Genomic DNA, 11,678 nt, shown 5'->3' with positions numbered 1-11,678 from the left:
CTGAGGATCCAGCCCCTTTCTGTAGCCTCGCTGTAGCCCCTCTGGTTTCCTTTTACTGGGATAATCTCTCACACAGGATGCAAATGTAGAATCCACTATTCAGTGATACCTAGGGTAGTCTGGAAGAGCCCCAAAGGCCAATCCCCAAATGGCCTTACAACAGCAGCATTGGGAGCTTATTAAGGAGTGTTAACTTCTAGAGAAAATAACAACATCCACCTTCAGGTGGAGACTTGAGGATCGGAAGTTCAAGGCCAGCCTGGGCTATATAGTGAAAGACACCCTGTCTCAACAAAACCAAGAAACAACAAAACAGCCCTCCCCCACAGCCCTCCCTAAGGTACTCACTAAGCAGCTCTTTGCACCCTCTCGGGCAGACGTTTTAAAGGCGGCATCTAAACCCTCCTATGCGAGATGCAACCAGTGTCAACACCTAGGGCTGCCAGGAGGCCAGCCTCACTCTGATCATCTCAACACTTTTCACCTGTGCAGGTCTGCGGTGGATTTAGGATTCTCATCTGCTTCTCCCAGTACAGACCATGAGAGCACAGACTCGGAGCTCTGCTCAGAGCACAGGGCCAGCAGTCGCCTGTCCAGGCTGTAGAAGGAACCGGAAGCAAACGTTGGGCCGCCATGTCCCCTGGGGGCTCTGCGTGGTGCATGCCCTCCTGAGCGTGCTGCCCTAGAGTGAACAGGCTGGAAGGAGGCTTTAACTACCTGTAGGGCTGGGCCGGGAAGTGCAGAGGGTGTGGACCTACTGCCCTCTAGTGTTGGCATTTAACAAGTGCAAACAGACAACTGGCTTGAGACATGGTGGCCAAGTTTCCAGAAAGAGGTCTTCTTGTTCAGCTTATTTCTTTTTTTCTAAGGTTGTGGTTTCTAGTTACACAGGGGTCGGTCTCGCAGGTGCTTTTAAAGGATAAAGATGATGAGTTAACTGCTGAAGGAGCAGGGCCTGGACCTGGCTTGTGCTTTGGTTTCCCAGCCACCCCAACCCCCAGCAGCTCCCTCTGCTCCACCCCTCCCCCACCACAGGCTGGCTACCGCACTCTCTGCACTTTACTTGGCGGTTGTGTCTCCCTCTCCTTGCTAACAGGTGCCTATTTCTTGAGTGTTGGAACATTTATGACCGAGCAGACAGAACTCCCAGGTCAGGTGACTTTTACGCCACGTGAGCTTGGCCCAGGGTCAGGTCTCCCACCCTGGCCTTGACTGTTGAGTGGTGTCTGGTCTGCTCAGCAGGTGAGATTGATTCACCACGTGGGGAAGGTCAAGGGATTTAACTACTAGAATTCCTGATGCCTGAACCCAGGTGACTCATTTTCAGAGTGAGGCCAGCAACTCTGAGAAGACTTGCTCTGAGCAGAGCTTCACTGTGGGTGCCATACTTAGGGCAGACAACTGTCTGATCTTTGAGAAAAGTGGTCTCCAGAGCCAAGAATACAGAAGACTGTGACGCCTTGGAGATGGGCGCTGCTTAGATGCTGCTGAGCTCTGGGGGGCAGGTGTCTTGACAAAACATCAGGAAGATACAGCAGCAGCCCAGGTGAGTGCTCTGCCCAGTGTCTTTACTAAGGGCAGTGCTCACTTCAGTGTTAGTTATGGGTGGGTTTGCTTACAGGCCTTCCTAAAGGAGGGACATTTCCTAGGCTAGGCACCCACTTGGCTGCTCTCCATCACCCCATAAGGTTTAGGACCCTTTGGAGTGCTGAGCATATGGGGTTCACACTATCATTAGCTGTGTGGTCTTTTCCCCAGGGTTCTGGGACTTTGTTAGCATCTTCAGGATTGGCAGGCTCACTTGTTGGTCTGAAAGTGGGCAAAGGCCACGAAACTGCAGTTCCTCACACCTCTGATTTCTCCAACCAAGAAAACAGAGGCCCACAGCCAGAAGCAGGCCCACCCTGGGCTGTATGGGACTCAGCAGGTGGGATGGGGTTGCCCTTGGTCAACACCAAAGCCCTGTAACCAATGTGTATGGCAGGTTGGGAGATAAAGAGGCGTTAAGGTGCAGCCTGGACCAGGAGGCCACATGAGCTTTTTACGTCTTTCATGGTATCTTGTGAGTATACCCTGAGGGGCAGGAGCTGGGTCCTTGTGCCTCTGTTGTGGTGAGTCCCACTTGGTCAGGAAGATCTGCTCTGTGGTGAGCAGCCTGGCACACAGACTGTGATGCCAGCCAAGCATGCACCTGTCTTTGTATGGTGCGTAGAGGACATGGGGCATGAGGGTAAGCAGGGGCACAGCAGGTGTACCGCCTGTTGACCAAACAGGAAGTTAGGACAAAGAGTCAAAGACCAACACTGTAGGTTCGTTTTCCACCTAATCTGAGAAATGAAGGACTCATGAGGTCAGGTGACAAAGCAATTCTTGGTCACCTGCTTTGATGCACAATGTGACCTTAATGCTCCCAGCTCCACACAGGAGAGCACGTCTCACACTTAGATGGCACATTTAAAGCAGTGTGTATATAAGTGTGCTAGCACACCTGTATATGCAAGCAGGTTCATTTAAATTTATGCAAATATGCCCCAACTCATACCTTTGTACATGTGTATGCAAACGTAATATACACATAATGACCTATGTGTGCACATGTTCTCAGTCACGTGTATGCATTTTGTGCACACCTCCCACAGCTCCCCATGAGGTGTACCAGTAAGAATGCACAGAGGGACACAGACACCTGAGTCTCCAGCGCCGCCAAATCCCCAAATGCAGGTGCACACAGGTGTGTGTGCAAGGCGCTTAAGTGGAGAGGACACATTGCTGCGTCACCTCGCCACGAAGTTCAGTGGCCACAGAAGTTCACAGTGGCCTGGAGTGTGTGGGAGAGACAGAGGACACGGGGTGGGTCCATGAACTGTTGTTAGTAGCAACATAGGAACTGCAGCGGTTCACGTTATTCCAGAAAAATATTACACTTCATAAAATCCATGTTTATTCAAAAAATCTCATGGGAAATTCTGGAAAGCATAATAAATATCTGTACAGTGGCCGCCCGTCTCAAACACAGCCAGGAAGTGTGAACACAGAGTGAGCTGTAAACGGAGCTGCCGAGCATGTGAACGCAGTGTGAGGCGGGAGCAGGGTGGACAGGTGCATTTTCATCTGCACGGATGAGCCATGCTGGCTTCACCTCCCACCTGTCCCTGCCACGCAGGGACGACAGAGTCCTTTTCCACTTGGGGCATCTCACAATCTTGCAGGTGGTGTAGGGCAGCAACACATGCCAGAGAGAACAGAGTCATGGCATATTCCTCCTGTGCTTGAGAGAAGCGGTACAGTGCAGGGGAAATCCCAAAGGGCATCTTAAGGAAAAAACACCATTTAATAAACAATACTGCCAGCATTAGATACTACACTCAGAAAGCTGAACAATATCCAAAGATCAGTGCACACAGGGAGTTGAAAATCACACACATTCCGACCTTCGGACAGGGGGACGCTCATGGCTTCATGGCTTGTCTGTCCTTCACTTTAGAGTAGAGGTTCTGACAAACCCCTCCCCCACTTCAGTGGGGCACTTGGCATGTTCTCATCCCAAACAGGACAGGAGCTGCCAGTGGGATGGCCCAAAAGTGACCACTGGGTAGGGGTGTGGGAGGGATGTAGGCTGGGGTTTTCCATGACAAACTCTGTAGCTCCCATGACCCAGACAGGTGGTGACAAGGTGCTGCTGGGAAGCCCCAGTCAGAAGACCTCTCATTGTGTTGGGTAAAGGGTTCACAGGACAGGCAAGGTAAACACTGGGGATGCAGGGGTACATGCCACAGCCGCCTGCTGTTGCACTGAAGACTTCCATTCCCCCCCCCACATGCTCTTCAGACTGACTCTACGGGAGATTTCAAGTATCAAGACCAGAGTGAGGGTGGGGACATCGAGGTATTTTTACTCTCAGCAGAGCAGGGCTGAGCCAGCATCCTCTACAGACATGTGACATGCTTGGCAGACTCTTTGAGGATAGAGTTTGGTGTGCCGGTCCCCTCCATCCCTTTGTCGGGAGTGGGCTGAGTGTAAGGCAGATAACCTGGCATTGGTGAAAGAGGACCATGAGACCACATGGGAACATGCTGTGCCAGCCTCCTCAGCAAGGCCATCTGTGTCCTTTCTCTTTTCCATAGCTGCAGATCTGAAGCTGCAAACACAGCCAGTCCAAAGGCGGTGGGCCGCTGGAGCACGGCTGCATGCCAGAGAGGCGCTCAGAGGCTGGCCAAGTTCCTGCTCATTCCTGAGAGGACAGGACCTGTCACTGAGACCACCCACAATTCTCTCCTTTCAGAAATGGAGGGAGTCAGACCTAAAAAAATTAACAGGGAAGCGGCTTCAGCCTTGGGCAGAACATTTCCCATTGAGAAAATACAAGAACTTCTCTAAGGACACCAGGAAAGGGCACACAGTCCGTTCCCACTCTTTGTATTATCTAATTCACAAATAAAACAGAGTCCAGGGGAGTCATTAAAGCTTGTGAAGTAAGTTTACATCTTGAGGGCTGAAATAATTACACTGAGCAAAGGAATTATTTTCCAAATGTTCCACTGGGGGGCAGGTGTGGGCGAAGACACCATGGCCACCGTTTGTGGTCTTCCTGGTGCAAGCTTGCTGTGACCAACAGGTGCCTCCTACACCTACTGGGCAGAGGAGCTGCTCCTCAGACTAGCAGGTTCTGAGCCACAGTGGAGCATCCTCTGAGCTGAGCCCACTATGGGGATACCCTTAGCAATGCCCCACCCCCATCCCACCCAGAGAGACTGGAGGACACAAGTCCTCTTCCTGGGCCAGGCTGCAGCAAGCGTCTCACTGATTATTCTGCATGACGACACAGACAGCCTGCTCGGTGCCCTACTGCTCCCTGCACAGACCACACTTTGAAAACACAGGGCTAGTAACCCAGAACCATGGCTTCTCTGAAAAGCATCACTTCTGTCAACAAGCTGACCTGGCACCTTCTGCCTCTCTGAGGTCAAGGGGCCCGGGTGTCTCTCTTGTCCTCAGTCAGGCTCAGGGAGGAAACACATTTCCACTTCTTCAGTTTCTCCATAGCCCAGGAAAGCAGACAGCAGAAACTACACTGCCTCTGGCAAACACGTGCAGGGATGCCAACACACCTGGCAATGGCAGAGCCCCATGCTCTGGGGCCAGAGGCTCGGGGGCAGCAGTGCAGCGGCAAGCTGCTGGGGCTCCTCTCTCAACCATCACAACTCAGGCTCTGAGACAGGCTCAGCCGGCTAGACTCTTGGGTCAGGTGCTTTCATCCTGACAAGCCAGAGATGGCCAGGGAGAGGCCACCCAGCATCTCGGTGACCAGAGGATGGCGAGGGGCACACTTTGGGTGATTTTGGACAGGACCAGACAATTAAGCCGGATGTCATCACACTGGTGTCACCAGAACATCTATCTTCCAGAGAGGCTGTGCAGTCTCCTGGCAGGCACCCTGTACCAACACTCTAAGAGTGACAGTGAGACACCCAGGAGAGAGGCTGACATCAGAATGGTGAGAGTGTTCTGAACATAAGCCATGACATGAAAAGACCAAGAGCCCTGAGCGAGCCCAGGCAGACTCCAGCAGGGTGCTATGAGGTGACACGTTTATTTGGTTTCACTCAGGAGGAAAGGAGAGCGGGCGGCGAGGTCAGCGCAGCGAGGCTCAGACATCCTGGGTGGGTGGGACCCTCCCCAGGGCGTCAGAAGAGATAGACAGCCAAGGCCAGATCCATCTTTGTGCTGGACTCAGGGTCACTCAAGTGCCCATGAGGAGGACCTGGACCTGGCATCTGTGAGCCTGACAGGTGTTGGGCAGGGAGGCTGACGCTGGAGGCGGCCGGCCATTACAACCTGGTGGATGTGAGTCTCTTCATGCCTCTGCGCTGCGCCAAGCTAGATGACAGCACAGGCTCCAGCCTTGGTGCCTGCGGGGTCCTGTTCAGAGCAAAGTACGTGGCTGCCATGGCGCCCTGTAAGAGGACGGGAAAGCTGGTGAGCAAGGTGCCCATCTACTCCTGCGCAGGAAGCTGGAGCCGCAGCACCTCGGGCCCTCAATTTACCCCCAGGTAAAGCAGAAAAGACCTTCGTCCAGGATTTTTGGTGCACTGAGGGTAGCAGGTATGCTGCAGTGCCCACAGTATAAGCCCACAAATGGTGGCTCCTACCATGACATCCCAGGCTAACTGGGGCTTGTGCCTTAGGAGTCTTTAAGACTGGAACGGAGTTCCTGGGAAGATCATGTGATCATCTCACTGCCAACAGGAAGGCAGATGTGTGTGGGGGCAGCTGGGTCCCCAGGTGTCCATGGCCAGAGGTTCTTGGGCTACTCTGGAGCAGTCTGGACTAACTTGGGTAGCTGGGCTTGTTTTGGTGGAACTCCACGCCATCGAGACGGATCCGGGGTGGACTTCTAACAGGACAGGGCTTGGACTACACGGACTGTGGCAGGTGAAAGCTGCCCTAAACAGGGCTTGCTAGCAGGAAGAGGACTTTTACAGATTTCTGGTCCAGAACTGAGGGCTCTGGAGCACAGGGCTGCACAGCCATGTTACCATGCACACCCTACACAGTGTCACTCAAACACAATTTCTGCATGTGTGGAAGTGACACTTATGTGCCTGCAACTGGTGATGTGACAAGCTACCGTGTCCTCTCTCCAGTGGTGAGGCACTGTTTCCCTTGCTCCAGCGTCCACATGCCCTCTGTCACGCCGCCGCCCACAGGGTACCTTCACTAGATGGACATCCTGTCTGCTCAGCTGGCTTTGGGATAGGTACTCTCTGTTCACAATCCACGGGTGTTTCAACACTTGAACTGCTGTTAGGCGCTGCTGTGGGTCCACATGGAGCATTTTGGACACGACGTCCTGTTGAGAGTCCAGAGGGGAGAAGGGCTGTGGTGCTGGGCTGGCCAGAGAATGCCCAGTAGAACACGCTGAAGTTCTGAGGTGACTCTTTGCATTTGGGTCAAACGGCTTTTGGTTTACGAGTGCGTGAATGTACTCTAAGTGCCAATGATTCCTGACTTAGCAGTCCATAGAAAGTTTGTGTCATTGAAGATTTTATAGCAAAGGTATTTGAAAGGTTAAATGGCACAATGGGCTATTGAGATGCTATTTTAATAAAAGCAATTGCCTTCCACAAACACAAGAAATAGCATGCAGGCAACAGTGCCCGTCTACAGAGAGACCTAACGCCTCCTGGCATCTGGCATCAGGGACCTTAGTGATGCCCTGGAGCAAGTCTGTCCTGGAAGCAGAGCTGTTCCTGGTCTCACGTGTGAGCATGAGAGTAATGAGAACAGTTTGCTCACAGCCTCACAGCTGTGACATGGTGTCCCAGCACACACAGGATGCATATGATGGCATACCATCAGGGTTTGGGGGCTACTCGGTGGCAGAGCAATTGCTCAGAGTTGTAGTGTGAAACGGAAATGTTTTATCTCCCCCAAGCTCCTGTGTAAAGCCTTGGTCCCCAGGTGTTAGTGATACACTGGGAGATTCCAGAAAGTTTAGGAGGTGGTGTCATCTGGAGGAAGAGGGTCACTGAGAGCAGACTGTTGGTGCTATCTTGTCGCTGTCATCTTCCTGTCTCTCTTCTTTCTGCCTGGCATGAGGTGAGCAGCTTTCCTCTTCTACCTGTTCCTGCTGCTCTGATGCTCTGACTAAGCACCTGAAGCCAAATGACCCTGGGCTGAGCCCTCCGAAACCATGAGCCAAAATAAAGCCTTCTTTCAGCCAGGCGCATACCTGTAATCCCAGCACTAGGGAGTCAGGGGCAGGCAGATCTTTGTGAGTTCAAGGCCAGCCTGGTCTACAAAGTGAGTCTAGGACAGCCAAGGCTCCACAGTGAAACCCTGTCTTGAAAAACAGAAACAAAATTCTTTCCTTCTTTAAGTTGTTTGTGGCAGGTGTTTTGGTCACAGCGATGAAAAACGAACACACCCATCATGCATAAGACCCTGGGTCTGATTTCCAGAACCAGGAAACAGTTCCAAACCAAGCCATGACAGACTCAGAGACACAAAAACATGCCATCACATGGGTGTATGGGAAGGAGCAGTTGGGTGTTAGAGTTCAACACATGGGGAAATGCTCCCCAAACACCAGCTGTCTCCATCATCTGCATAGCAGCTCCACCAGGTCCTCTACTGTCTATCCTACCAACACCTCCGCCAGGACCTCCGCCAGGACCTCCACCACATCTCCTACCATCACCTCCACAAAGACCTCCGCCAGATCCCCTACCATCACCTCCACAAAGACCTCTGCCACATCTCCTACCATCACCTCCACAAGGACCTCTGCCAGATCTCCTACCATCACCTCCGCCAGGACCTCCACCACATCTCCTACCATCACCTCCGCCAGGACCTCCACCACATCTCCTACCATCACCTCCACAAAGACCTCTGCCACATCTCCTACCATCACCTCCACAAGGACCTCTGCCAGATCTCCTACCATCACCTCCGCCAGGACCTCCACCACATCTCCTACCATCACCTCCTCCAGGACCTCCACCACATCCCCTACCATCACCTCCACAAAGACCTCTGCCACATCTCCTACCATCACCTCCACAAGGACCTCCGCCAGATCTCCTACCATCACCTCCGCCAGGACCTCCACCACATCTCCTACCATCACCTCCGCCAGGACCTCCACCACATCTCCTACCATCACCTCAGCCAGGACCTCCACCACATCTCCTACCATCACCTCCACAAAGACCTCCACCACATCTCCTACCATCACCTCCACCAGGACCTCCACCACATCTCCTACCATCACCTCCACAAAGACCTCTGCCAGATCTCCTACCATCACCTCCACAAGGACCTCCACCACATCTCCTACCATCACCTCCACCAGGACCTCCGCCAGATCCCCTACCATCACCTCCACAAGGACCTCCGCCAGATCTCCTACCATCACCTCCACCAGGACCTCCACCACATCTCCTACCATCACCTCCACCAGGACCTCCACCACATCTCCTACCATCACCTCCACCAGGACCTCCACCACATCTCCTACCATCACCTCCACAAGGACCCCCGCCAGATCCCCTACCATCACCTCCGCCATATCCAGTACCATTGCCTCTGCTTTCACGTCTGGCAGGATCTCCACCATCTTCAACATGATCTTTGTCACATTCTCCACCATCACCTTTTCCATTGGTTCTGCCAGGACTTCCACGATACCCCACACTATCGCCCCCACCATCACATTCTTCACCATAACCTCCACCACACCCCATCATCACCTCCACCAGGACCCCACAGCCATGCTCTCTATCATCCTCCATTATCATCCAGCAGTGAACTTCTACACTGTCACCTCCCCCTCCCCCTCCGTCACACCTGTGGTGTGCAGATGGTATGTATGCATGTGATGTAGGGGGATGCAGGGATGGTGTGTGTGTGTATAGTGTTGTGGGGTCTTTGCATACATGTGTGTGTGTGCTGTGTGGCATGCACTCACCCCTGCATGCGTGTGTACACAGGTCAGAGGAAGAGTTAGTTGCTCTGCTTATCTCATTTTCTGCCTTCTTTCCTTGAGGGTCCCTCACAGGACCTGGAACCAGGCTGGCAGCCAGCAAATGCTGCCTTCTGTGTCTCCTCCTCACCAAGCCCTGAAGGTAAAAGTTCATGTATGGTGGTGCCTGCCTTTTATTTTTGGATGTTGGGTATTCAAACTAGCACTCTCACCTACTGAACATTGCCACAGGGGACAGCCCCGTCTAGTGCCCAGCTGCCACCTTCTACAGTGTCAGCCCCTCCTCCATCACCTCCACCTTCTCTACTGCTGCTCCAACCCTTGCCTGAGGTCACACAGGGGTGGAGAGGACATATCTAGTCTCAGAGCCCTGCCTTCTGCTGCAGAACTTTCATGGTAACAGAGAGAAGGCTGCTGTCACCGCTTACTAATGGTTAGAGTGTAGTGTACTTATTTCACTATTGGGTAGAGTCTAGCACTTGCAAACACTAGTGGTGTCTGACCATTGGCCCACACCCTCAGCCTAGTGGTACATTATTTTACTAGACAGTAATTTGATGACATCCACGGAAGAAACCTAGAGTTCTATGGGCAAGAGACCAAAACTGGTGACCAATGTGTGCACACCGGGAAAACCCAAGTTTAGTGACCATAAAGTAACACAAACGTTCCTTACACATTGAAGTCACCTGGGAGCGTCTCTAGAGAGGAGGCATTTGGCAGCAGAGGCTCTGCCGCCTCACCTCTTCCTTAGGGTCCCCAGTTGCTTGTCACTCTGTAGTGCTTGTACACTTCAGGCTTGTAGTGCTGGTCACAGCAGCCAGTTCCCTAAGCACCACCATTCTGTGACTTTGTCTGCATATGTCTCCATTAGTCTATGCCTGTATGTACAGCCATGCCTACACCACCTATTGGGTTTGGTTCTCTGCAGAGCTTTACAAAACTAACATAATTTTTTTAAATTAAAAGAATAATATGTGGAACACTCTGAGAATGAAAGTCTGTAACGTTTATATGGGTGGCATGCCCAGGCCATCAATACTCCTCCGCAGGGTCTCCTGCCAATGAAGCTGAGGACACTGGGAGCTGTACTCACCTTGGCCGCGTCAGATATGGAGTCCCAGTTCCCCCCAGAAAGGGCGAACTTCCCGCTGCCAATCCGGACCAGGATCTCCTCTGGGGTATCGTCTGGCCCATTGGCAAAAGGTGTGAACCTGCGTGGGTAAGAGGATTGACGCACTGAGCTCACAGCCTGGCAGCAGTGCTCTCTGCTGAGGGGACGCTGTCTGTCTGTGTGTGTTCTGAGTCCTCACTCAGGCCAGGGCATGGTGCAGGTCCCAGCACTGTGCCACCTTCCTCACTTGGTCAGTGCTACAAGTCACCGAGATGGGTGGGGACGACCTTTCAGCCCAAGCCTTGAATTACGTTTCAGTCTCTTTGTGTCAGTTATTGGCTTCCTGGGCCGAACAGACACACACAAAAAATTGTAACACTTGCACCTTTTGTTTATGGACTGAGCATGTGGAGTCTACCCAGCTGACTCTCCGTGTCCTTATCCTGCAGGGTTTGTGTGTTCACCCTAACACTGATGGGGTGCCCTTTGTTTACCCAAGCACGGGGAGGGGAGGTGAAGCCCTGAGGTCTGGCTGAGAAGACTCCTGGTATACCCGATTACCCAGCCAGCATGGTGTACCCCATTACCCAGCCAGCATGGTGTACCCCATTACCCAGCCAGCATGGTGACCCCCCATTACCCAGCCAGCATGGTGACCCCCCATTACCCAGCCAGCATGGTGGCCCCCATTACCCAGCCAGCATGGTGACCCCCCATTACCCAGCCAGCATGGTGACTCCCCATTACCCAACCAGCATGGTGACCCCCCCATTACCCAGCCAGCATGGTGTACCCCATTACCCAGCCAGCATGGTGACCTCCCATTACCCAGCCAGCATGGTGTACCCCATTACCCAGCCAGCATAGTGGCCCCCATTACTCAGCCAGCATGGTGACCCCCATTACCCAGCCAGCTTGGTGTACCCCATTACCCAGCCAGCATGGTGGCCCCCCATTACCCAGCCAGCATGGTGTACAGCAGAATCCCCAGGCTCCAGACATCACACGCTGCGTCGTAGCCTTGCCGCTTCAGGACCTGGAGGGGCAACAGGCAAGGTCAGGACTGCACGGGGCAGC

At 53.0% G+C, this 11,678-nt stretch overlaps 1 protein-coding gene across 1 annotated transcript in view; it reads right to left on the bottom strand.

The window, feature by feature from the left end:
- Positions 1-5,697: 5,697 nt before the first annotated feature.
- Positions 5,698-11,678, bottom strand: part of Rps6ka2 (ribosomal protein S6 kinase A2) — a 140,744-nt gene continuing 134,763 nt past the window's right edge. The window contains exons 18-21 of the mRNA XM_051164213.1: positions 11,561-11,637; positions 10,584-10,701; positions 6,713-6,850; positions 5,698-5,954 (exon numbers count right to left, since the gene is read on the bottom strand). Coding sequence (XP_051020170.1) covers positions 5,829-5,954; positions 6,713-6,850; positions 10,584-10,701; positions 11,561-11,637 — 459 coding nt within the window. The 3' untranslated portion in view covers positions 5,698-5,828. The remainder of the gene's footprint in view (positions 5,955-6,712; positions 6,851-10,583; positions 10,702-11,560; positions 11,638-11,678) is intronic.

This window comes from Acomys russatus, chromosome 21, assembly GCF_903995435.1.
Source record: "Acomys russatus chromosome 21, mAcoRus1.1, whole genome shotgun sequence".
Lineage (NCBI taxonomy): Eukaryota > Metazoa > Chordata > Mammalia > Rodentia > Muridae > Acomys > Acomys russatus.
This window is presented reverse-complemented; position numbering and strand designations above follow the sequence as displayed.